This window comes from Haemaphysalis longicornis, unplaced genomic scaffold, assembly GCF_048455015.1.
Source record: "Haemaphysalis longicornis isolate Haplotype H1 unplaced genomic scaffold, Haemaphysalis longicornis Haplotype H1 scaffold_1, whole genome shotgun sequence".
In the NCBI taxonomy this organism is placed as follows: domain Eukaryota; kingdom Metazoa; phylum Arthropoda; class Arachnida; order Ixodida; family Ixodidae; genus Haemaphysalis; species Haemaphysalis longicornis.
This window is the reverse complement of record NW_027526203.1, coordinates 329,518,636-329,545,965: the sequence shown is the minus strand read 5'-3', so window position 1 is coordinate 329,545,965 and position 27,330 is coordinate 329,518,636. Positions and strand designations below refer to the sequence as shown.

Sequence of the window (27,330 nt, the reverse complement as noted above, 5' to 3'; positions counted from 1 at the left end):
TGCCTTCATATGCAGTCTTTATTATTCATATACATACAGCAAAGTGCAGAGTCCAACTGTGCATTTGATTGTACGGGCTATCAAGAGGAATGTTAATGTAGTCAAGTATTAGCTACTCTCTCAGCCTTGTTAAGTGCATTACTGGATTGCATGTCTTGGGAATTGGTTATTACAATTCATCTGGCACACCTGCTTCAACCAGAGTAAAATCCACTGATTCAAAACTGTGTGCATTGCGCACTACACATGCACAGAGTCTGACAACCTTTTGTTGGCAATGCAAGCAGCCATGTCATTTCAGAGGGCAGCCTAGTAACACAGAAAAACACGGAGCCAGTAAGTCAATGTCGCGCTGAAGCAAAGCAGTAAAAATGGTGAAACTGCTTGCACAGAACGCAGACATCAGTGTGAGAATCGTTTGCTGCCAAACCGGTGGCACTGGCAAAGCAGTGTGGCAATTTAAATGGTACTGTTGTCAAGGCAGTGCTTGTGAACACAGTGAGTGCAAACAAGTATTTGAACCAGAATAAAAATGAGCATTAAGAAGGAGCACTTTCTTTGAGGGAAGGTTGTGGAAAAACAGTTGCCGGTGTGTGTCTCTTACTATAATCACCCAACGGGGAAAGAAAAATTAAAGTGACTTTTGCTCCATGGACTGTAACAGTTTATGCACCTTGTTCAGAACGGTAGGCTAGGCCCTAGCGAAGGACAGAAAGAGCCAGGGTAGCACGTGGAAAAGAAGCACATGCTGTTCACAGATGCGCAATTTTCACTTCACCATTGACACATTTTTATGGCTTGAAATAAGTAAAACACCAGAGCATATCTCCAGTGGGGGAAGAAAAGTTCTGCACATCAAACCGCACCCAGAGGTGTCGAAAATATGTTGGAGGGGAAGCAGGCAGGGAAGGGCGTTTTGGGGTGTGCACCCTCGTGTTGCCAACTGTGTAAGTGCAAAGCACGGGCTCTGCTTGTTTTTATTTGCCCACTTCACTGCCGCAAGTTCACAATGACTGTGCCTTACACGATACCGGAAGGTTGGGATGCTGTTATTTTCCAACTGGTCGCACTGTTATTTTCCAACTGGTCGCACGATTGCTCAAAATAGCGAGGATCAGCTTTCACCAAAACACTGCAGCGATGTTTGTACGCTGCAAACATGGCCTAGACATTGTTTGTTGTTAAGCTCTCAAACATCAGATAGTGTTTTCCCGTGTACATGCGTAAAATATAAAAATCACAAATAATGCAGTTGCACTTCAACGCTACACTCTGGCAGTGCTGCACCTACCGATCAGGATGCTCCATGACAGGGGGCAAAGGACGTGCACACGAGTGCGCAAGTTGAAATTCTTCCCTCTCTTTGGATCATGCAGCAACTTTGAAAAGGCCAAGTGCTTGTGGCACTGTATAACGCAGACCATGTTGTCACCACTACATTAACAGTGCCAAAGAATGAGCGTTGTCCAAAGACAGAATTGATCGTGTGCCCAGGCCCACACTATCTGTCCAAATGTACGCCTTCGCGGCTACTATCATTTCTATTCCCTCCTGCCCAGTGCAATCGTGCACACACCGGTACTCTTTCTCTCGGCAGTAACAGCCCTCCACTGACAGAAAGCAAGAAGGGGGTGAGCCCCTTGGCAAACGCGCGCCTCTGTATTACAGACACTGCGGGCAGCTAAACCTGGCTGCAAAGGTGAAGCTACGGACTCGTGTGCACGCCTGAACATTGCAGCCCCTGCTCACGACTGGCTGGCACACCGAGAGGGGTGCACCACTGTCAGATGTGGGGGGAGGGAGGGACCCAAGGGCAGCAGCCCCGAGGGGATCACGAGTCGAGGCCAGTGTCCAAGCCCAGGAGCTGCTTGGTGAGCTCGTACGTGGAGAAGGACACTGCCACCATGGGGATCGCACGCAGGTAGTTGACACTCATGCCCCGGTAGAGGCCCCGGGAGACCCCATGCTCACGCAGGGTCAGCGTCAGCGTGCTCACCAGGCTCTTGCTGCACCAAGGAGGGGAGGGGGAAAGCACACCCGGTCAACCAACTGGTCTCCCTGCAGTCGAACACTCGCTGTTTTAGGACGGGCAAAAAGCTTCCCCTGTGTACGGCATTGACGCGGCCAGAAGGTACTGCCAGAAATGATCCGCCATCTTTAATATTCTAATGGGCTTAAGTTTAGCCAAGACATCGTCATAACTGGACGCAATTTTTTTCAGCTGCTGCAAAGCAAGCAGTGCCGTTTTGCCAGCAGCGACTAAAAATCACACCAGCGTCCCATATAGCATTCCTTGTGGCTTGATCCGAGAGACATGCTCTGCCTGCGGTCGTTTGTAAATCTAGTGTAGCATTCAATTATTGAAAGCCTTCACGGAGTCTTCCAGGGCTGAACAGTACTTTTTATCCACAGACTTGCTAGACTAGCGTCGTATGTACCAAAGGATTGTCCCCATGCTTTGCAGGTGTGTGGGAGGATTTCCCAGTGAACAGTGTGCAAGTGCTAACATTTGCAATACTGCTTATAATACTGCCTGTACCATCGACCATCACCAATTGTGGAATTTTTGTACTTGCCCGCCCCTTATGTAATACCCCGCAAGAGGCCCTTAAGGGTACAATAAATGATGATGATGATGAAATTTCTATCACCCACATCTGCTAGGCTAACATTGCCAGCATCAGAGAAGTGCAAATATCAAATTTGGGACCGCATATTGAATACACACACAAAAAAAGGTCTGTATATCGAATCAAATATTTTGAAATACAAATACCTTTGCTTTACTGTGTATAGAGCTGCTAAAATATGTCCCTCCCACCTCCCTAACAAACTTAGGCAGTTAGAATTCCACAGTTCTGAGTGTTTAGATAAGTAATAAAAATGGTACAAGAAGTTACGCATGAAAGGTACAACAAGATGGCAAAGAAATGGCACAAAGGTTTGGCATACACTGCCAAAAACAAATGTGGGTTCCTCGACGTGCTGTGAATGCAGGAAGTATATGCGACTGACTGCAGTCCCTCTAGTCATTGAGAAGAGGCTATGCATTTCGGTGGCTAGTACGACCAGTACTTTACGGGAAGCATGGCCAACAAGTAATAACTCTCGATTTTGCATTCATGCCACCATATCAGCAGGAAACTTCTTTCGGCTTGCATACACTACACCAGAAGTTTCACTCACGCAAACATGCACCAGAGTTAGCATACACGTGTTAGGCTTTTTTGCACACCTTCAGCATCTAGCGAAAATGCCAATCACGCGGACATGCCTGGCGGTGAAGCTCAGAAGTTTACAGTGTTCATTATAACGACGTACTACTGTCCCTTATTTTGTCTTTGTACGCTAGTGTTCTAAGTCTTCTGAAAAATTAATTTTAGTGTCTTATAGTTACGCACAAACCACATTACAGTTAAACCTGGATATAACGAAGTTGACAAAAATTCGCAATTTTTCATTGCATGCAGGTTTCGAGTAAAGGCTCGCGTAAACAAAGTAGAAATGAAACCAAAATGCTGGACATCAGTGACGGTGAACTCGCCTTTGAAGAAGTTATTTGACTGTGAAAAACTGTGCGATTTCCGCCTGCTGCTTTCCGACAAACTTAATCACTGCACGGCACCCCAAAGAAGTAAGGTTTCAATGACCAAACGTATGCTGAAAGGATGCCTTTTTTGTGAACTTGATGCTCTTTTCCCCACTCAAAATTGGCGAGAGAGTGCCAGCTGGGTTACTGTACCGGGTGGCGACGTTCTTTCTCGCTGGCAGAGACTGCATTTAAAACTGTCAGCTTGTCTTGAAAAGACAAAACTTTTCGCTTTCTGGCAGTATAAATCATCACCGATGAACCGACACCACAGGTAGCAGTAGAGATGCGCGACTACACGCCGACAGGCAGGCCTAGCACCTAACCGACACGGCACTCGTGAAAACGCACGGTAGTTTGTGGCGAGAGCAAAATTCGTTAAATTAGTGAATATATCCAACGATTTTTCAGAAAAGTGGAAAAAATAATTGCTCATTACCGTAGCGAATTCGTAACATCAAGGTTAACCGCTGCAATGCCTTCGTTACATAGAGGTCCCAAAAACATGGGTTTCAATAGGGCTGGCAATGGGGAATTGAAAAATTTCTTTAAATCCAGGAATTCATTACACAGAGGTTCGTTACATGCAGGTTTAACTGTATATCCAAATGCCATAGCTGAACAGTATTAGCTCACCGAAAAAAGCGACAAACATTGCATGCATAAAAGAGCCGCTTAGTGAGATTACGAGAGCTACTTTACCTGTATTTGTTCATTTCTGGGTGCATCATGCTGAGCTGCATTTGTCGTCGGGCAACATCGAGAGGGTAGCTGTAGGCAGAAGAGAAGCAAGCATTCAAAAGTTTACAGTTCACCCAGCTGCAGGCGGCCTGGTCGTTGCACCAGCTATGATCACCACGTTGAAATGAAAGGTTTCCCAAAAATTCGCAACAGCAGTGACGAGGAAAAAGCATGCCGGCTATAGAAAAACTGAATAACAATTGTTAATTGCCGAGTTGAAAGCATAAGGGGTTGGAACGTTGAGGATGGCAGGCAACACTAGCCGACCTTTTTAGAAGCATCGAAACTGCCACATGCTTTGGTACAAGCACTGCCAAACTTCACAAACAGCAGCACTGGTGCTCTACAGAGTATTTATGCCAGAAGCATGAAGAGCAACATTTATCACTATACCAGCTGAACCCGTAATGTCAAAAACCAAATTGCGATTTTGCGCACCAATGCTACACCTAGGCTATGATATTCCCTATAAGTGGGGCACAAACAGGTTAATTTAGGACATTTGGGGAACACTTTTTCACATTTTGCCTCTAAATTCTAAGCAACCCAACTTCTTAGCCACTATGCCACAGTGGCGGGTGAAGTTTGATGTACTACAGTACATACCAGTTTGTACAGGGTGGGGCTAGCAGTGAAACACCCACACACTACAGCCTCAAAACACTTGCTCTAAACAGTAGAGTGAAAGGCAAAATGGAAAATCTCACTTATGGTTCTCCACTTTGAATGTTCCACTCCATATGTTTTACAATGGTGATGCATAAGGAGATCGTGGTGCAGTTTCTGGACGTAATGTGGCTGTTAAGCACTTCACTGTATCTACGAGTGTTCCACAAGTGACACCCTTTTTATGTTGCTGCTATAACCAACCAACGAGTGAAACTTCGTGGGACATAATATTTTGGGCCAATGTGCTTGTCTTCAAACATTTTTGCCAGCAACAGGCGAACCGCCCTGTATGCCAAGCACAGCCTTTCGGGGAACAAGGTGGGGCCAAATGTTTTTGTTTCACTGTACATCTGAAATAAGATTAGGCTAGGTTTCACTATTAGCCTTCCTGATTTGCTCACAAGAACTTGGGAAAAGGCTTCATAATGCCAGTTATGCAACTAATTAAGATCCAATGACTAAATTACTTGAATCAGGTGGCTGCTATACTGCACAAAGAACAAAAGGTGGTCCGTCTATGGGTCTTGCCCATTCTTCCCAAAGATTCCCAGTAAACAGCCACCGAACACTTACGAAAGGCCTTCTGAAGCATTTCTGTATGATTAATTGAGCATTTAGGTACAATAAAAAGCCTAACTAGAAGTTTTAAATGACACAAAAAAGTGGTGGGGGGGGGGGGGGGGGGGGGGAGAGAGCAGATAACGGGGCTAGTGCATTGCAGACACTTCCGTGAAGGTGTAGGAGATGCTATGAGTGAAAATTGTAAATACTGCAGTGCTTATATTTTTTAATAGACAAAATGCACCTAAACATTTATGGTTTCAAACAGCAAGAAAGTTGGCAGGACGGGCGCCGCCTAACAACAAAGCCTCTTTATCTAACATGTGGACCACATCATGGCAGGAGAAGCATGTATGCAACTGCAACCAGACAAACCATAAATTACTGGAAACATGACTATGTACAGTCTTTGTAAAAAGTTCCTGGGCAAGCCAAAAGTAACAGGTATTCAAAATATAAGCGTACCTAACAAGCAATACTGAAATGCTTCACACCGGAAAGCTGCAGAAAGGGCCTTTTTTACTGTCATGAAACAATGCGGCCATAATTGAACATTAAACTTGTGCAGTGATTCTTTGTGGCCCATAAACTTTTGTCGTGGCCTAAAGGAAATTTTGACGAGTATGTACCTCCTAGGCATTAAGAAGCAGTCATGATGGTGAAGGCAACAAAAACAGGGGTTATGCAACAGCTTCTCTTAAAAGCTACGAGGTCAATTTTTCTTATGAACGCCCACTCAACCTGCTATTATCTGTCAGGTGCCAAGGAAAACATTTAGCCTCTTGGTGTGAAAGTTGTACACCGTGTGTACAGCACGACAAGGCCACCAAGTAACTGTTTTCGACTTTGCAAGTGTGAGAATCGCTGGTGAGAGTACTTGTCAATGCTTGAATGTGGGCTAGTCGGTTGGAGCAATCAAACATGGTAAAAACAGCACAGCTAGAGAAGGAGTCGCAAACGAAGAAAGGCACACCAACGCTAGCCCTGTGTCTTTCTTCCTTTGCATCCTGTCTCTAGCTGCGCTGTTTTTGCCATGTTTGATTGGTGAGAGTTCAGAAAGTTATGGAAACACTCGTTTCCTACTGGAATGCGTATGAATGAGTACCAACTCACCCAAGCTCGCCATCTTGGTGCAATACACTAATTTCACCCCAAGACGATGTTGTATATGAAAGATCCTTCACTCCAAATCCCCCACCCCAAAAACAGATTCATAAAAATCGAGTTTAACCGGATATTACCCCTTCAATTTTTGACGTGTCTGGAGCCTGAAAGAAAAATTATTATTTAATGGCAACTTTGACTAGACACTACAAATGTTGCCAGGGTGCATCATTTGGCCATTTTAAATCAGACTATCATTGAAAACTTGGCTTGCAAGTGTGCTTAGCGTGAGCACACATACAGTTACTGAAACAACTATAAGAATATGAGAGGAAACTATGCAACACACTCCCACTGCCCTGCAGCAAAATGTTGCACCAACATAATTCCCAATTACGAACAGAAGCAGCCCTCAGTCACAGCATGATGAAGATGACTCATTTTTATGTTACGAGGTCTATTGTGTACATAACCTGTGCGATATATTTTTGCATTTTTTAAATGTTTTAATTGCACTAAAATAATGCTTTCTTGTAATGAAAATAAAACTTCTGAAAGACATTAGCATTTAAAACCACATTTATTCCTGGTCCACAACTTTCAAAGCAGCAACCAATTTTCACTCGAATTTAAAAAAGAATATCTGAAAATTAAGGGCCTTATCTATTTGTAAACTCAGCAAATTGTCATCACAAGCTCAGCAGTTTTGCCTTGCCCTGTTATAGAAAAACGATCCCAAAAATATGTGCAAAATATGCACCCGCTTCATGTATGCAGAAAAATGTACGTTGCCATACAGAAATGAAAAAAATGGGGCCTTACATAAGTCACACAAAAAAGTGCACTAAACACATAGTGCATCTTAACATGATATAGAAACAATAGAACAGAGAACAGACAATCAGGCACTAGATGCAAATCCAAAGCAGCTTACAGTCGTCGGTAAATTTTAAAAATGCACAAAGAATCGCATAGTAAGTGAAACTGGTGTAATGCGCATACACGAACACAAAGAGCAACCAGCTTCGAGGCCTGTCAGGTGTTTAAGGGGACACTGAAGTGATTTGTAAAAATTGTGAGAGTACTTGCACACAGTCTGGAGTCCCTGGGCCAAGTTTCGACCACTCTCAGCGTTTACGCAACTTTATTTAGTAGAAAAATCAATTTGAAAGTGCTGTTCTCCTCTCTGCATCCTCCTTGCTGATTTCATATGACGTTTTGTATGGCAGTTACTCAAGATTGCTTGACGTGACTGTGCTACTGCACGGCTCGCCGACCCTCTGAAAGAGTTAGTTGGCCGGCCGCCAGCGGGTTGTCGCAAATCTTTCGCTCAGTTGAAACTAAGCCATGACACGATTTGTGCTTGGAAGAATTTGCCTTGAGTTTGATAGCTTGGAGACTGTATTAATCTTAGTAAAGTCTATGAAGTCCAAGTACCTCCACACAAGCGCACATGCAATGCTTCTCTGACTGGTATGCTAGTAGGAGAATCTAAGGCCAATTAAAGGTGGGAGAAGAGTCAGCAAGTTAATATAGGTACTAAGGAATTAAAATCAACCGAAACATTTATTATAAAGCCTAAAAAAAAACCTAAGTGCAGGAATCACTTTTTGGGCTGGGTGAACTAGCACAGCGGTCAGCAGCACGACCACACATTTGCGATTGCTTTTCTGCCTAAGGAATGCAGTCGCTAGAGATGAGATATTTGTGGGAATCTGGGGGATGCTTCCTGCACGAGCGTTATTCAAGCAATAGTCATCTAAGCTGCTGGGAATGCTGAAGCTAAAAAAAGAAAAATAAACAGACTATACGATATAAGTACTTAATATTTCTCTCCCTTGACACTGCTGTAGTTATGGCCAAGTGGTCTAGAGCACTGGGTCCATATGTTTTGCAGTGCGCAAGTTCGAATCTCCGATAGCAAATGTTTTTTTTTTTTTTTTTTTCGAAGTTCTTTTTGAAGTTGTTCTTTGGTAATGTTTTCTATACTGAATTCACCATTTTGCACTGCACCCTTCATGGTTCCACGAGTGAGTTCGCAGAATGCGTGCAGACTGACACTGACACGCTGGTGAGGTCTTGTTGGAGTGGTGTTGACATAAGCATCGACTGCTTGCGGGCACAGTGCTGAACCAACCAACTCTCGGCCTGGTGTAAACACGCCTCATAGGACAAAGACATGAGCTAGGCAAGCTCCAAAGGTGGGGGCCAAGCACCTCGCATTCAAGAGTCTCCGGTGACATGGAGGGCCCTCAGCGACTGCGTACGCCTTGGCTAATGATTGTTGACATTCTAAGCCATGCTGGCAGGCTTATCTGACACATTTTACAGCCGACAACATGGCAGAAGCATGATATGCCGATTCCAGAGATATCGAGAATGCCCACCAGCCAATGATAACGTCGAATGCCAAGCACATTGTTTCACAGAATTGAAACCGAAACTGGTTCGAGTTCCCATCTTCACATCGCATCTCGAATGCACATCACTGCTGTTAGTTGTAGCGGCTGCCGCGAATGTCGCATGGTATTTTTTGTTCTTTGTACAAGTGCAGGGGGGCAAGTGCAGGGGGGCAAGTGCAGGGGGGCAAGTGCAGACAAGCCTTGCGTGGCTTGTTCAGCTCGGCGAAAATGCCAGAAAAGCATATATTAGTCCCTGTGGTAATCAAGAGGTATAGTACTCACGAAAAAGTCTGGGCAATGGCCCCCGCAAAGCCTCCACACAGCAGCTTGGCAGGAATCACAAGCACAATGCCACCCGTGTTGCCAGGGTAGGGACGGCCACACGTGTTGGGAAACACCTCCAGGCACAGGGCCTTCAGGCGCTCAAACACGTAGAAGGACAACCCTGCACACACAGGGGCCACAGCACTTGTCGGCCAAGCAGTGTTTGTAACAAGCCTCACGGTCGTTTGATGGTGGCTCTCTGCCACCACCAGGCACTGTGCTCCGTCGGGCACTGACCATGTTGCCGACTCAAGTTCACTTGCGAAGACTTCAGCTAAACAGGCTTGATTTAGGGGAACACTTGGAATGAACTGACTTGCACCACTACTCTGGAAACCTACTCTCACTTCTCACTCCAAGTTGAGCAAAAGCATCTTCTATGGTGGTTAGTATTTCGTTTTTAAAGGGAACGAAACAAGAAACCTTGTACACCTGTTAGTTATCAGCCAACTCAGAAGCACGTAGCGCAAAAAGTTTTCCTGTATGCCCATTTAAGCAGAGCTTCAACAAACTAACCTTTCAGCGAATGCTTTGAATTCCACAGCACAGAAAAACACTGATAGGAGGCAGTTAGGCTTTAAGGTAGTCACCACTGTACAACCACTTATGCATATTTTGCCTTCTTTTTTGCCAGGCACGCTTTACTTCACAATGTTCACTGAACAGGGAAGATCTCACAGAAACCAACTAAAGAGAATAGCAACTTGAATGAAACAACTGCCCCAGAAAGCTTTTTTTAGTTTACCAGCTATTAAAGCCACAATTAAATAAAACTCCTGACAGGCGTAACACATTTTAATGGCCCTTCAATCATGTTTCACTGAAAGACATCTTGTAGTTCTGTTCAACAAGATAAGTTCAGATGAAAATTTTAAGGTACACAGAGTACAAAACACTGGATCAATAGATCAGCTCACTGAAAAAAAAACAAAAACAAAGCACTGCGAGCAGCTTGTCTAAAATAAGGTGCCCCTCACAAGTATAAAAAAAAAATTGTGAGAGTGCAAGGTTTTGCAGCATATGGCGATCACATGGAGCCCATTTAGCTCATTCACACGAGTGACCAGGGCCAGCTTTTCGCTGTTTGTAGGTGGCTGTCATGTTGGCGAGCGTTACCGGATTCCCGAGAATCATTGTGTCCACAATGCAAACATTTCTCCCATGAGACCTACATTGTCACAGCATGCTGACCTATTGGTTCCTGATGGTCCCCCACAAAGCACCACAGGATGCGAGAGTTCAAATGGCTTAGTACTTGGCGGTCCTGTAATCGGATGCCACTACAACACACTGGTGCCTTGCTTTCTTCTAGTTTTTCATGAATCATCAAATTGTCGGGAGAAAAATGAGAAAGGGAAAAGTTTATTTTGTGGCAAAAGGTGCCTGAAAAATCGCACATTAAATGCCGAGAGGGCTACACGAAAGTCAGGCTTTCATCTGAAGCAAACTGGCCAGTTGACTATCAGAGTCGCTAAGTATGGGGTTTAACAAAACCTACAAGATGCAAATTAGCGAAGGCCTTTAGTGCAACAACTTACAATTTGTTTCACTGGGCAGTGAATTCTTGTGTTTTTTGTCTTCCACTTTATCAGAATCACAGCTAGCTACCACAACCTGAAACTTCACGTACAATTTTGTGTTCAGTATTGTATAGACCACTGTATAGACTTCAGTGGGGTGGATAAATAGCCATCACATCACAAATCCCTGCAGAAAATACAAACATACAACAATAACAAGTCGAGTGCTTCCGTTAGGAAACGCAACGTACAACAAGTCCAATTACAGGCTCACCAGCATAGGGCACCATTCCAAGAACCGTGGGGGAAAGACCTTTGTATAGGGCTCGGATGCCACCTTCCTGCAAAAAAAATTAAGGAGTATTTACAAGTTCAACATTTCCTGCACGATGCAATTTTAAAACAGCCGAGTCAAATTTGCGACATAAGAAAAATGCTGTTAGTTCACTTCTAATGGCTAAACAATAGGGAACCAACTAGCTCCGACCATTCCTGCACCACCCAAGGTAACTGGCTCTGGGACGCTCACACACAAACACACCGCTGATGTTTCTTTCGTAGGGCTGGGCTGCTTTCATTCTACACACTACGATAGCAATGAACCACCCCCAGACGCGTGCACTCAACTCGTAACCATAGTTGCAGCCTTGGTGATGGGGTCGGCTCCGCTGTTTCACAAGCAGGGAGGAGTGTACGAATAACTGTGCACTGTTCCCCTGCTTTCCTTTCCGCTCTCTTACACCCTCCTCTGTACTCCTCACATTGCCCGGTTGCACTGGCGACACTGCGTAAGCCAGGACAGATGCCTAACAGTTGCGCTCTAAAGCAAACCCACACAGTGCAACCCTCTAGTTTTCTGCTCCGATTGCCATGAATTAATCGGTGCTTGTAATTCACTAATTTTTAATAATTGTAGACACTGAAATTTTGAACTTTGAAAGAACACAAGCTAAATGTCGCGCACCTCTGACTATCTCTACAAGCGGCACAATTAAGGTTTCCCCGACGTCATTTTGCCGTTTGTGCGAGTCTTGAGAGGCCAGTAGTTTGACAGTGTCATTGGAGCTTTCCCCATCCGTCCCCCTGATTAGATATGGCGAGAAATGGCAACACAACAAAAGGGCAAAGCAGCACGTTGTGACAGACAGTGTTAAATGATTAACTAGCAGCTTCGTCCAACATTCTCTTCTCAAGACCAAGAGCAGATTAGAATAACCAGAGATACTAAATATGCCACGCCTCTGCTTATCCAATGGTTCTAAGACTGACTACTTAGGACAAGGATGGGGGACAGGAAGAGAGGGCATTCTGGATCCCAATTTACATACGGTAAACCAATCACCTTGCGGTCTTCTCAAGCTTCACATCTTGCCTACATTTTTGTATGCCCCTACTGTTTCCAAACCTCTCCACTGGTGAAATTCACAGAAGCTTGCCATTAAGACAACATAAATATGCCTTAGCTAGATGACGGGCCTGAGAAAAGTAAGGAACAAGCAAGCCAGAAAGCAGCTGAATAAGTAACAGTGCTGACAGTCCAATGTATTTAGTTTTTTTCTATTCCACCTGCTTCAGTGGTCAGCCTTACAAGGTCAAAAGTCCACAAGTTGGCATGAAGTGTGTTACTGGGCCAAAAGATGAAGCAATAGGATCCCAGATGTAATGCGACAAAGCCTACGTATGCTATCAGCACCGGCCTGCAGCTTTTACAGAGAGAGATAACTTGCAGCCTACTATATACGAGTACAGTGCAGAGAGCTCCATGCTAGCAAAAAAGCTCAGCTTCTCTTTGGCCAGCTGAGCTTCAAACGAGCCATTTTTTCGTAGCTATACACTTGAGCATGGCAGTGCCTTACCTTTCCAACAGCCAGGCGTCAGTGAATCTCATCAGTAAGCCAGCGCGTCAGCCTACTCCTTCAGAACCGCGCATATAAAAAGCAAAACCGACAAATGCTGGCTCAGTATCACTATGGGCATGCGCGACAACGTCTTTGGCAAGAAAATCCTCTCGCTATTTTTCGTCTGGCTCTCTATTCCCAATCACGCAGGTATGGAGTGCTGCCTTCTCCGGAAGTAACCACCATCCCGGATATTTAAGAGGCTACACTAGAAAGGTTCAACCATGTTAGGCAGGCTCTTAGGGGCATAAACAGCACTTCCTCACTAGAGAAGGATCTGGCCACCCTGGTGTAGTAGTTGGCCGCCACCTCCCATGACTGACCAATTCAACTCTCGGTCCTTAGTCCCCAGCAGCTGCAGAGCACCAGTCCACAGCAGCAGTTAGAACAGCGATACAGCAGAGGGTGCTAAGAATTTCTGGGTCCGGACAGGCCGCCATTGGAGCTTGATCCTGGCAATGTTCAACGCACACACTCTGTCTAGCGAGAGAAGCTTAGCTGCACTACTAGAGCTCTCTCTCTGACATTATGTAGGATATTATAGGGTTAAGCGAAGTTAGAAGGACAGGAGAAGGCTGCATGGAGCTCACTAGCGGGCATATTCTGTGCTACAGTAGACCCCAAGAGAAGAAAGAACAGGGGGTGGGATTTTCAATCCACAGAGAAATAGCAGGAGTTTTTCAGCACTAGTGAGAGAGTTGCGGTTGCTGTGATCATGCTAAACAAGCGCTACAGGTTAAACACAGTACAGGCCTACGCGCCAACAAGCAGCTATGATGATGAGGCCGTATGTAGCTTCTACGGGAGGACGTCGAATCACCTGTGAGGAAAGCAATAACGCAGTTCACGATTGTGATGGGAGACTTCAATGCAAAGGTTGGTAAGAAGCGAATGGGAGAAAGGTCAGCGGGAAACTTCGAAATAGACAATCGCAACAGTCGAGGAGATACACTGGTGGGATTTGCAGAGAGAAATAACCTGAGGTTAATGAACACATTCTTCTACAATTGAAAGAGTAAGAACTGGACATGGAAAAGTCCCGAAGGTATAACCAAAAATGAAATTGACTTCATTTTAAGTGACAACCTGGGTATTATGAAAGACGTAGAGGTGCTAAGCAAGATTTGGAGCAGCGATCACAGGATGGTTAGATGCAAGCTAAGGCTGACTCTCAGAAGCTAAAGAACGAAACTCGTGAAAACTAAGAAACCCCGCGTGGAATCTGTCAGACCAAGATCGCAGGAGTTTAAAATAACTCTTTAAAACAAATTCTCGCTTTTTAATGAGCAGAACGAAGTAAGTGTAGACAGGCTAAATAACAACCTACCTAACATCGGTACTCGGTGAATCAGCAGCAGCTATGAAAGAAACAACATGTACAGAACAAACTGGAAAACTAACAAAGAAAATGAAGGAACTAACTGCCAAATGTAAGAACATGAAAGTGTCAAGTACTGTGGATCGGATTGAATTAGCCGAGATTTTAAAACTGTTTAACAGAAATAAAACAAAAGACATTTGTGCATATCACATGGCAGTAATACAGAAAACGCTGCAAATAGGGGGAAGCTAGAAAGCAACTAAGAGAAAGCTAGCCATCGGCAAAGGCAGGATGTATGTATGATCTCAGATGAGCAGGAAAACATTATGCACAACTTGAATGAAATTATTCAGGTAGCAGAACAATTCTACACCAGGCTGTATGCCAGTGACGTTAGACTAGGGGATACTACTAGAATGCAAGCTCAACTTGCGACTTCCCCCTAGTAACTAAAGAGGAAGTTGGGAAGGCCCTTTAAAGGCATGAAAATAGGAAAAACTTAGGTCGGCTCAACAGGCCATAGAATGAATAATGTTAAGAACAACACTTGAGAACAAGAAACGAGCTACATGGATCAGAGAACAAACTAGAGTTGACGGTATCATAGTTCAAATAAAAAAAGAAATCCCAGGCTGTCTCCACTAATGTGAAACCTGGAGAAGGGCAAAGCATGCAGTGTATAAGCGTATTCTTCGCGCCTTGGCATTTTTGCTAACGACGATGAAACCGTTGGGAGGTAGAGCTATACAGCTTTGCAGTAAAAGTTTCGTGTCTTTGAAGCACGAAGCATTTGAGCGTGAGGAGTAAACGAGTGTCCTACAAAGCGTTCCAGCACGAGGCGTAAACGAGTGTCCCGCTGTTTTTTTTTTTTTAGTACGCGTTACATTCTACCGCAAGGTGTAAACGAGTGTCCCGGTGTTTTAGTACCGTGACTACACGAGACGACGGTTACGACGACGACATGAGATGCCAACAGCCCGAGCCCCTAAGGGTCTTTGCCCTTAAAAGAAATTCACTTCGGCTGGCCATGTAGTGAGACGAACCGACAACCAATGGACAATTAGGGTAACAGAGTGGATACCAAGAGATGGGTCTAGAAGAAGGGGAAGGCCATTAACCCGATGGAGGGATGAAATACGGAACTTCGGGGGTAAACCGTGGACTCAAGCAGCGCAGGACAGGAGCGGTTGGAAGTCAATGGGAGAGGCCTTCGTCCTGCAGTGGACCTTAGCAGGCTGCTGCTGATGATGATGACAAATATACCTGGTTTAAGCATGCTAGCATATCAAAGCCAGCCCCCCTGACTAACTATTGATAGCATGAAAGTATATGCATAGCAGTGTTATTTTTTTTTTGGGGGGGGGGGGGGGGGGGGGAAGAAGGGGGGCATTGCCCTTCAATTGAGGGTGAAAGGCTGAAAAAGAGTCAGGTGTTTTGACCCCCAAGTGCATCTGCTGGTTATGCAATCGGCCGACAGACTATGTTGAAGGAAGAACGAAACCTTCTGTTTTGTGCTTGCGCTCCGGAAGTTAATGTGATGAAGTGAATACACAATCTAGCTGCAGAAGGGAAGTCAAAGTGAGTACCCACCGTTTTAACAATGGACGTCACGACATGGACGATCCCAGTGTATATGTGGTGGCCGTTCACCTGGAATGCCAGCCTTGCCCTGACCATGTCCAGTGGGTAAGTAGTCACTGCGGCCGTCACACCTGCACACAGCACGGGGGCAACCTTGCAGCCCTGCCAGCCTTCACGAGGTTTACGACAGCCAAACAGATACCCGGCACTTCCATCACAAAGTCTTGACCTTGAAGGCAAAGTCCGAGTATAAGGAAACTGCAAATCTCAATCGCCAAGTCTTGGGTGAAGCTGCTGAGGAAAGGAGTAAGATTATACCTCTAATAAACGACCCCATTATGACCGTAACAGGTCCACCACTACACCCTTTCTCTGCTTGGTTGTGGGGTACATCTTGGTTTCTTGGGGCACTCGACATTCGCACTGATTGTGCCTGTGCACTTCCAAGATCAAATGGTAGTATTTGACACCGATGTGAATTAACTCTGAAAGACTGCAAACGGTGCTGTTCCCAGTTTATTCTTTGCTGCTTAAACCAACAGCGGTACTTCTTGGGGACATGCACTTAACATATGTGATCACTCCAAGTCTCGGAAGCCCGTTCTGCATTTTACGGGTCATTGCATTCGATTCAATGACAGATGATAGCAAATAAGACAGGGGGTTCCCATGTGCGCTTGTGCTTAGAAGGGACCACATAAATTAATAGAAAAACTCGAACCTAAATAAAATAAGTTATAGTATTGGGGAAACAAGAGGAAAGGTGGAGACTCCCTAGCTACTTTTCTGCACTCAACTTGTGAAGCTAAAAGTCCAGTTTGTGCGATTAGCTGACCCTGATTAAATGAAGCGAGTATTGAATGAAATACTTCTTGGTGGGCTTGCAGCTAGAACTCAGTATTAAAAAAAAAAGACATTGTGCGCTGCTTTATATGCACTTTTTGCAGATTTTTAGCTGCTGTGTGTATAATCTTTATGCCCTCCATCCTTTGCCTAACAGTGGATACATTTTTTTACCTAAACTGCTGCAGATGAGTGCAGTGTCGTGCGGACCAGTGCAGAGTGCTACTATTACATCCTAGTAAAAAATATGAACATATGGTGCACTGCTTGCACAGGTAAAAAATAATGCTCTAATATCAATAATCGAATAGATGGATGAATCAAATCAAGAGTTGGACAGAAGCCCGTCTGGTCGGGAAAATGCATTACAACAATTAAAAACTGGCACCGACCATGAATGTTTATAAAAACCAAAAAAAAAACGTTTCGGCTCCTGTGCGGGAACGTTGTTCACAATCAGCTGAGGTGCAAAAGTGATCTGGTTATGTTGGCTTCAAGATGTGATGTAGGCAAGATGTGACGTGGGCATCACATAATGAAGCCAACCTAACCGGATCACTTTCGCACCCTCAGCTTATTGTGAACAACGTTCCCATATGGGAGTTGAAACGTCTTTTTGGTTTTTATAAATATTCATGGTCGGTGTCAGTTTTTAATTGTTGCCAGGTAGATGAATGAATGAAATGCTGTTGGATTTTACTAGGTTTGATTAGGGATTATAAACTTCCAGCTTCTTCACAGTGGCGTTCAGTCAGTGTACTGACTGCCCATTTTTGCCTGCTCCCCCAAGTTTGCCACAGTGACCTAATATTTGGTGCAGTAAACTGGTAACTTGAAACCTGTGCCTTAAACACTAATTCCTCAGTGGTAGCAGCATCGTCTCCCACTGACGAAAACTGTAGTGAAGTACAAGCACCCTAATAAAGCAAGCTTGTATGTTATGTTAAAGGGACCCTGCAGCACTTAACATCGACTACTCGAAATGTATTTTGGGGTTAAGTCTATTATCCCAGCAACCTCCTCCCGCAAGAATTATGAAAATCCGTTCACTATCACCGAAACTACACGCGATGAGAAATCGCGCACAATTGTTCCCTCTCAACTCAACCGTGGACAACGCGACGGAAGCTGCACGCTCTCTCCCAGAGAGGGGGGCCGGCTCGCGGCGTCTTCTCCGGAGGCCTTCGATATATGACAGGCCAGGGAGTTTTCTCCTTTTCTCCGAAACGTGAAAGAGTCTATTTTCGTTCTGGTGCCACAAAAAAGCAGGCATCGCTGCCTGCTCGGAAGTGCGTGCTCAGGCTGGTAGGGCGTTTTTGAAGCAATAAATGTTTGTTGTAGAGTGGTCTGGTTGAAAGGGGAGTATTGAGTTCGTCACTCAAAACCCAAAAGAAACGTCAAAACTGTGCGCACAGGTTCAGGCATAGAAGAGGTTGATACACAGCGCCACCGACGGCGGATCGTCACAGGAAATGCGAGAAATAAGCCGTGAAGCTGACCAGCGACAGCCAATGGACAGCCATGGCCTCAATGACGTCGTTTAGGCCATGCCAGGGGTGCATAATGAGGAAAACTGAAGAGAGAGCGGTTGGTTTTTCCGCGTCTTTCACAGTGATTTGTGCGCTCACCGCTTCACGAGCACGTGAAATATTTGGCTCAGGTATTCCTGGCAGTGTAATCTAAACGTCGCGCGGATTTACTTGCACTGCTCAAAGAGTGTTGCACGGTCCCTTTAACTTCATAGCCCCTTGAAATCCTTCATTCAACAACTCCATTGTGTTTTGTGGGTTTTACTCCCTGAAGAGCTGCACTGTTGTGCAAAAAAGCTGACTTAATAGCACCAGTGAATTATGCAACCCACACTGATTCTATGCACCACACATTTTCCTTACTACAGGTTTAATACACATTGTAGGTTACCATCACAATCCTGTATCAACTTCCGCTGTCAGTAACATGTTGCACTTTAAAAAATTGTCATTGAACGATGCTAATGCCTTTCACGTAATGCAACAAGTTTTGAAACCGTTTTGGAGTCCTCAGAAACCTTCGTTTTTGGCGAAGCACTGGACCTGCATCCTTTCCTTGACAAAAATAAAGAAAAAATAAAGGGGCTTTCGCTAAGCCCCAGCAGAGATGCAAAAAGTTGGTTGCACTGCAGTGCATGCACATCTTTATGGCTTCTTTTCATGGCCAGGACTTTCACAATAACAACCCTGCAGGATGCTAAACATCTCTCTCCATCTCTCTCTCCTAAACATGTGCAAAGGTTAAAAATATCTATGATTCAAGAGTTCAAAACCGAGTTTGTCTAGCTATTTGATAAAACGCGTGCACGAGTGGATACCTTTGTGACCACACGGACAATGACCTCTTTTTTTCTTTTCAATATGGCAGTCAACATGGGCCCCAGATAAGTGAGAATCACTGCTTGGTAGAGAACAATTCAAACGTTCCAAGCAATAAAACTGCAGTTATTCACGACAACCTCGCTCTGCTTCCGTCTGTTGGCCTCGTAAAGGCACCATGCACCAAAGAATCGCATATAGAAAAATTCTTGCAAGCTATTGGGCACGTGTGCGACTGACAAGCTGGCAGGTGCAGAGTCAGCCAAACCTCTGCCAGACATGCCAGATGGCAAGCAATATTGCGAAACTGTGTTGCACCCTGCTGTGGAGGTAATTACACGTCACATTCATCTTGTGTTCCCCACCGGCCTGAAAGTGTATCTATATAGCTTCTGCCCTTGCTCTGCCAATCTGTGAGTGCTGGGAGCTGAATATATTTTCAGGTGTTAATAAAGGGTGCGTGGCAAAATAAAACATTAATTCATACCAGACCAGGCAAACATAGTTTGAATTTGTTTTTACAATACAATACGGCACATACCTGCACATGAGCCTGCCACAAACTTGCTTGCATGAGAGCTGTTTTGAAAAGTATTCCTTATAACCTGCAAAAAAAAAAAATAAACGACCATGAGGTAATATGAAGTGATTTTTTAAAGTAATTTTCTGCAGCTACACTTTGTGCTAGACATTTTGGCAAGAAATGCTAAACCATTAGGCAAGTAGCAAGGGTGTTGCGCTTAGCTACATAAAACAAAGTTTCTGGAATGCAACACTGCGGAGTCTCATGAAATAAAACTCTACGGCTGTTTGGTCATTCAAAGTGGGCAGTCTTAGCAAGTAGCACTCAGGTCAAGTGCAACAATTTCGTCAAATGAAATATTTTAACTGCTCGCTTTCCTTGCCATCTGACAAGGTTCTACCATTTTTGCAAATCTTGCTAGATGCGTTATGTCAATAAAGACAGTTTTCAAGGCTGAAGCGACATGCATGGCCTAATTTAAAGTTTTTTTTTGTACACACCAGGCTAACAGTTTTTCGTGCTAAAATAATGAAAATCTCTGTCTGGACACCCTGAAAAGGCGTGTTGCCCCCACTAACATCACATCCATGCTAGTGCTCTTTTAGTGATAGCTTAAAAAAATTCTGGTGGAATTACAGCTGATGCCAAGTACTTTAAAGGATCACTTCTGTAGCCACAGTTGGTGGTGCATCCATGTCAGCTACCAGGATATGTCAAACGACAGTACACAGATCCCTGCATAGCTAGATTGCCAGCGGCTACACATCCAGCCAGACAGCAACAAACCAACACATGACCATCAGGGCTTAAGATTAAATCTGTGGTTCTTTGATGTGAATCAAAATCACATGTGCACGACCATTTTTGCATTTGCCCACATGTAATGTGCAAGAATCAAATCTGCACACCGCAGCAAAGTGACGTGTATGCCTATCAAAAATGGGAGAAAAAAAGTACATAACCGGGCAATACCATGGATGGTATTGTCTGGTGCACTGTTATGGCGAACTATGGAGACATGGCATCTTTTCTCTTTTCTGACAAGACAAACACATTTTACATGCTTTTCGAACAGTTCTGACAAGACAAAAACGTGTTTAAGCACCCTTCAAGCACACACTGTAATAAGCAAGGCATAAGAGTTAGCGGAGTAGACACAAATTTTATCCTGTTCATAATGGACAAACCACTACCCTATCAAAATCGGGACGTATCACACACACACAAAAATGTAGTTAAAATTGGCTAGCATTATGGCGTCAGGGACTTGATGCCTTTGAGAATGCAAAGAAAAAAAAAGGCAACACTTACACGCTTGTAGGCTTCAAAAGAGAGAAACTGTACAGCAGCGTAGGGAAAAATGCGGACCATTTGTGCTCCATTGCCCTTGTAGAGGCCAAGGAACTGCTCTTTCTGCACTATGCCTTTGAGTCCCGAGAACACTCCTTGGGAAAGGGAGAGGGGAGATGGAGATGCCTTTATCGCACCTGGACTGCAACGGATGTTGGCACAAGTGAAGAGCATCATCTGTTCGCTGGTTCAAGTTACAGAGAGTTTAGTTGCTTCAGTCAAGTCAAGATATCCATACCATAATGCTTGTAGTGACATTGATGACCTTGTAGAAGTATCTTGATTCTGTCCAGTGGAGCTACTGTTGTCTTGGCACACATGCCAGCCACACCTGGAACAGTCGAGGGGGGGGGGGGGGGGGGTAGGTTAGAAAATAAAAAATTAAAAGTAACAATATTAGGTGCATTTGCACTTTAGACTCCGAAGCAAGTGAGCGTTCAGGGGAGGTATTCAAGAAGGCCGGAGCTTGCACGCATATAGCAAAACTCGTGCTAACTTAGCTGTGGTGATCGGGTCCCTTTGCACAATTTCATGCAGTAGTAGCGGGCCAACAGAAAACCCAAGTTTGAGTGAAACTTGGGCCTGCTTGAGGAAGAGGCCACCAGTAGAAACCCCACAAGAGGCAGGCCCGCTACTCCCGCACCACATTATGTACAGAGGATTTGCCAGAGCCCAGTTGGCACAAGTTTGCTCAACCTCGAGCCTTCTGGGAATAGGACCCAAGGAGACCAAGCAATGGCGTAGAAGCACAACCACAAGCCAGTTTCCTGTTCTCACCAGTTTTGTTCAGTGCATGGCTGGGGTCATTATTGTATGTACTATTCTGCAAGCTCTAAGGTGCGAGGAGGCAGCTTTTGTGCTGCACTTGTACGCGTCTGCACTATGGCACATTTGACTTCAAACATACATAAAACTGCCAGAAGGAATGTTCCTGGTTGATGTCACAGATGTAGCCCTCTTGGAATGATACTGCTCAGAAGTGGCTATATACGAATAAGTGGGTATTATTCCCGAATCCCTTCCACAAGTGGAATATTGATTGATTGTAGGGTTTAACGCGCCGACGCAACGCAGGCGATGAGGCGCGCCGTAGTGGAGGGCTCCGGATTAATTTTGACCACCTGGGGATCTTTAACGTGCGCCGAAATCTCGTGCACACGGGCGTTTTTGCTTTTCACCTCCATCAGAAAAGCGGCCGCCGCGGCCGGAAATCGAACCCGCGACCTCGTGCTCAGCAGCGCAACGCCTTAGCAACTGAGCCACCGCGGCGGGTACAAGTGGAATATCACCAACCTCAATGGCCTTAAGTTTATCATGGCTAGAAATAACGAATGTAAACAAAGATGATGTGCACACTAAGAAGGAACAGGACTAAGAATATCGCATGTTCTTAGCGTCCCTCATACCTCCCTTGTTCCTCCATCATCAGTCAACGGCTGCTCAGGGCACAATCTGGCATCTATGTTTCCCATGCATTACTCCTACAGTAGCTTCTGCCTAGGGACTACAAAGACACAGCAAAACAATCAATGCAGCCCAGTGCATCAATGATTAGCCTTTTCTGCTCTTTTTTTCAGTAATTACTAAGCATAAACTGGCAAGGACAGTTCCGGTTACAAGAAGTTTTTCTGATGCTCCAGGAACCTGAAGAATTCACAAACCATTCCTTAGCCTTTTAAACAGCTGAAATAACTGCCATAGTAAAGCAATGTGCAGTTTCTACGGCAACCGAGACTAATTCCACATGGCATGTAAAGCATTATGTATGCACATTATTGTCATTATTTAATGCAAGATGCACTGGAGTCGACCGATTGATTATGAAATTTAATGCGCCGACGCCATACAGGTAATGAGGCACACCATAGTGGGGGTCTCCGGATTAATTTTGACCACCTGGGGATCTTTACTGTGTGCCGAAATTTCAAACACAGACATTTTCAGTTTGCGTTGGAGTCATTATCTCACGTTCCTCAAGGCACTGACCGACTACATTTTTATCAATGTTGGATTATTCGAACGTTTACATATGCACCCAGGAGTGCATTGCAAAATGCGACAACGTAAGAAAGCAAAGAAGCTTAACACCCTGAAGGACAGCTGTCATACAGGCGCCCCTTGTTCAGAAAGGCAACAATTTGTAGGGAGCACAGTAGTGGTCAACTACTACACACTTTCCCTGCAAGTGAAACTGGATACCTTTGGTACATTTGCTGCTTTTTGACACTCGTGTTATGGTGTACACATGTTAGATGGGCCCTGTGATGGAGGTACGTATCTTTCCCCATCCTTTAACTTGCAGAATGAGCATTACCTGCCGGATATTCAAAACTGAGGTGGTTTCAATCTTTTTTTTATTGACCTGTATTGCCTGATTGTGGATTCACAGATGTCTTTGCTCTGGTGTAGACACTACTGGCTTCATCATTTGTCATTCTGGACTGCTCAGAACTGCTCCAGAGCGGCTCCGCATGTGTTTTTCCCCATAGTAGTTCTATTGCGCGAACAGTCTTGACGGCCCCCAAAACTGCTCAGAACTATTCCGGACTGGCAAATAAAAGAGAATGTACATTTGCTGAGGAGAATTACATTGCATAATGTTTGTAGTTACGCAGATCCTCAAGGGCACGTAGTATTGACACATTATGCTTTCATCATTTAAAGGGAAACTAGCCACTAAATGAAGGCCAGATAGGTCATGCAGCCGATTGCATCAATAATCACGAGATTGCACCAGCAACTTCTTTGCCACTGGTTACATGTAAATAGACACCGACAGAAACAAGGGGCAATAGGTCAAAATACATTCTCCCGCATAAATCTTGCAATTGTACATGCAGGACAATGCAAAACATAACCGAAATCGAAACAAACAACCAAAACAGGGACACTACAGGCTGAACAACTTTTTTTTTCAGCTGAAATATTACGCGTTCCGTAGCTGCTATTTTGCAGCTTTTGTTCGACAGCCAAAGATGCCTTGTTTACTGAGAAATAAAGAGCTGGAATTTCTCTCTACCATTTCCCTTCCATTTTTTCGTGATGCTTATCAGCACGTCACAAAGAGGTCAGAGCGAGCCAAGCCCGATATTACTTGATTGCCGACATCTCCTGAAAACTTGTCCTCATTGGCATTTGCTTTCATCACGGCCAATGTTGTCATCGTGTGGTGGCATACAAAAAAATCAACCACCAAGCCCCCCCACCCCGTCTTTATTGGCGGGAAATGATAATGTCAGCAAAGCTTTCCTGAAATTGATTGAATTATAGTGGTATCCCCTTTGAAATAGGGTGATGACGTGTCATCTTACTAAGAAAAACTAATATATCTATGTTTCATACTTTTCATTTAATACTAGCGCTGCTCTGAGGGCAGGCACAAAATACTTTTCCTTTCCTGTTGCAGGTGGTAGCTGTCCTAGGCGTTATTCCCCTTCCTGCTTTTCGTCCACTAGCATTCCATTCATCTTTGAGTCGCCTCGGCAGCCTTGGAAGTTTTCTCCCTCTGTTCTACCCTTACATCCTAGAGCTTCTGGAAACCAAATATTACCCTCTTGAAGATTTGGAAGGATACACTCAGATTCTAAAACTACGTGCCACATAGTTTGTTTCTTTTCCGTAGACCACAATCATACCCCATAATTTTTTGTATACTTCCCCACAAAGCTCTTAGTTCTCAAGCAACCTGATCTAGCCTCAAAAATCAAAGCACTGCCCTTGGAATTACGTAGAAATTTTCCTTTTCTTATGTCCAATTTCTCAGCCCTGTACATCTCTAATGACGTTTTAGCTTCCATTTTTTCTCTCCATTCATTAATTTCTATCTGCCTTGCTTCTTTTTTTGGTTACCTTGGCCGAGGAATGCTCAGAACATGGTGCCACGGTGCCACCTAGGAGCAGGTGTTGAAAATACGTTTGCAGTTGATGGAATAATTTCACCGCCGTCTCATTTCTGGTTGATCATGGTAATAATATCTGCTTTTGCTGCTGGCTGTTGCATGTAAAAACGCCCTAGTGGCCTATAGATAAGGTAGGCTCTCGCGTTCACCCGCATGCGTGCGCCTTTTGATTGCATTTGCATGCAAAACGAAACATTTCAATGAAATCGAAACTAAAGCAAAGCCTAACACCTGGGCTGCGGCATCATATTTTATGATGTGTGCTAGCTGTGGTTTGTGTCTCCTCAATAGCGCGTGACCATCAAAAGTTCCCCCATACATTCATGTTACATTTGCATGTACCTGCTGCTTCCGTTTTTGCTTCAGGAAAATGCTTACGGCCGGTTGAGGTGTCGGCGTAACGCCAGACAGTTACCGGCCTCTGTCCCCCCTTCCCCCCCCCCCCAACAACCACTTCATCATCATCATCAAATGCTTAGGCGAGCTCCACCATGCCTGTCCCACCATGCATTTGCAGTGTGCAATGTCACAAAGTCCGTGGAAAAGTGTATGGGGCATCAACGCCTGTTTTTAAGCTTTTGGCATTTTCTGTTTCTCGTAGCAGCATTTTCTATGCTGCTGCGAGTGGTACAGATGGCAACACCCTTGTCTGTAACGCAGGTTTTGTACTTATAGCCTTATCTTGCCTCGGCTGAAGAACATTTGAAGAAAACTATTGTGTCAGTCCGAAGACGTGACCATACATTTTGACCTCAACATCTTTTGTGACAAGTCTGAGTCCACAGTTTTGAGAGGTAACCAGTTGAAGTTGAACTCAGTGTTATAGACAAGGGTGTTGCATACTGTACATTTATATTCACAACTCTAATCTACCGGTATAGGCCAACTTTCTTTCACACATCAGTGTCCCTTTAATAATGTTTTAAAGCTGAACTTCGTGCCTTTAAAAAGCATGTGCTCCCTGCAGTAGTATCCCATATACATTTATTGTACGTTTACGTGTATGCTTGCCCAACTTACTGCTTGTTTTAGAAAAGTGCTTGGGCAAGCTCCACCAACCCTGTTTCACCACTCACGAATTTTCAATCTCCAAAATCGTACTGTGGGAAAGCGTATGGCGTGTCACTACCTGTCTTCACACTGTGGGCATTTTCTGCGTTAACAAGCAACCGCGCTGCTGCTGTGAGTAGCAATTTGTTTCATAGCAGATCTAAGCTACTGATAGAAGCTACTGATACTGATTGTTCCTGCACTTTAGTGTCCCTTAAGCATGCTGTCAGCATATACCTATCATGTTTAACGAACCACACGCACGGTGAAAGGTTCGGTTCTTATCTTCTCTGGAAACAGTACTCTGGAAAGGGTGACGGTGGCACGTGCGAGCTGTGTGGTCTGTTTTCCTGTCGACAGGGTTAACTCTTGAAGGGCACAAAATCCATGCATGCCGACATTTTTCCGCTAGCGGAAGGGAAGATTGAACACACATATCATCCCGATTGACTGTTGAGGTCCATCCCTAAACATTGTCTATGGCCTTGTGCTCGGTGTGGGCATGTCCACAAGGAACTAAACGTCAAGTGCGCTGCTTAACGGATAATTTATTGAGCCTGACATGCGCATACTTTTTCGCTGCCTGACGTAGATAATTGCTCATTACATAAATACATTCATTATGTTTAACAGCAGCGCAGACTTGCATTTGCAACTACACGCATCACTGGTCGGTGCCTATAGAATCACGCTGGCAATTGAATAACTGGGAGTACGCAAACATTTAATTCCCCTTAAAAGTAAGTAAAAGGCAGCGCTTATATACTCACACAAAAGACTGCAAGTGCAATGATATTACAGCGTTAATTTGTAGCTCGTAACACGTTGGCATAAGCTAACGAACACATGCGAACCAACAACGGTGGATATGCGTAAATTTCGGCGGTCTGCGCCACAGAAGAAGGTCAACGACACATGCACTGTTTATACCTGTCAGCCGGGAAAATGGGCGTGCGCGCGCGCAAGGCAGCTGATAAACATAACGTTCTCTGCGCTGAACTTCACACCGCGAAATAAACATTTGCGCGCATAACACCTTTAACAGCGCATGTGCTTTGATTTAGTATTCTTTTTAAAGTGACGAAAAATTACGAGTACAAAGATATCAGCGTATTAGCTGACACACAAGAAAAAAACAGCGTTGTGAACACTGCGTTGCTCTCAATTGGATCTTGCATTCGAACTAGCCGACCCACGAGAGATCGTAGGAATTTCGGCTAACGGAATGAGGTCAATGTCTCTCTCGCTCGCTCTCTCCCTCTCACTGTTTACTTTTTTTATGTAAGGCCATGAACTTGACATCTAGGACCGCGGCCATACAGATAGTACACCAGGCAAGAAAGAACCAGAACACTGCTTACCACCAGCGAAGAAAGACTTGAGCAGAAAGTTCGGAGAACGAAGCTCGGATTTGTCCGACATCTCGAGCTGAACTGCAAGCCCGAAGTGATACACAAAGCAGTATTCAGGAAAGAAGGATAAAACGCATCTTCGGCCGAATGAGAGAGGCTGTTAAATGCTGCAGGCCAGGTTGGCAAGTCACCGGGCCACTCGGTGCGTCTGCTGTTGGTCTGCTACTCCGCTACTTCCTCTAGCTGCTGGCGCGC

At 44.7% G+C, this 27,330-nt stretch overlaps 1 protein-coding gene across 1 annotated transcript; it reads right to left on the bottom strand.

The window, feature by feature from the left end:
• Positions 1-27,330, bottom strand: LOC144152097 (solute carrier family 25 member 16-like). Its single transcript, XM_077683311.1, has 9 exons — positions 27,085-27,330; positions 21,013-21,105; positions 20,736-20,869; positions 19,443-19,506; positions 15,720-15,841; positions 11,185-11,251; positions 9,349-9,511; positions 4,292-4,360; positions 1-2,006 (listed from the first exon to the last, which is right to left on the bottom strand). Exons 1-9 carry the CDS (start codon positions 27,143-27,145, stop codon positions 1,832-1,834), a joined length of 948 nt encoding a protein of 315 aa, XP_077539437.1. The 5' UTR covers positions 27,146-27,330; the 3' UTR covers positions 1-1,831.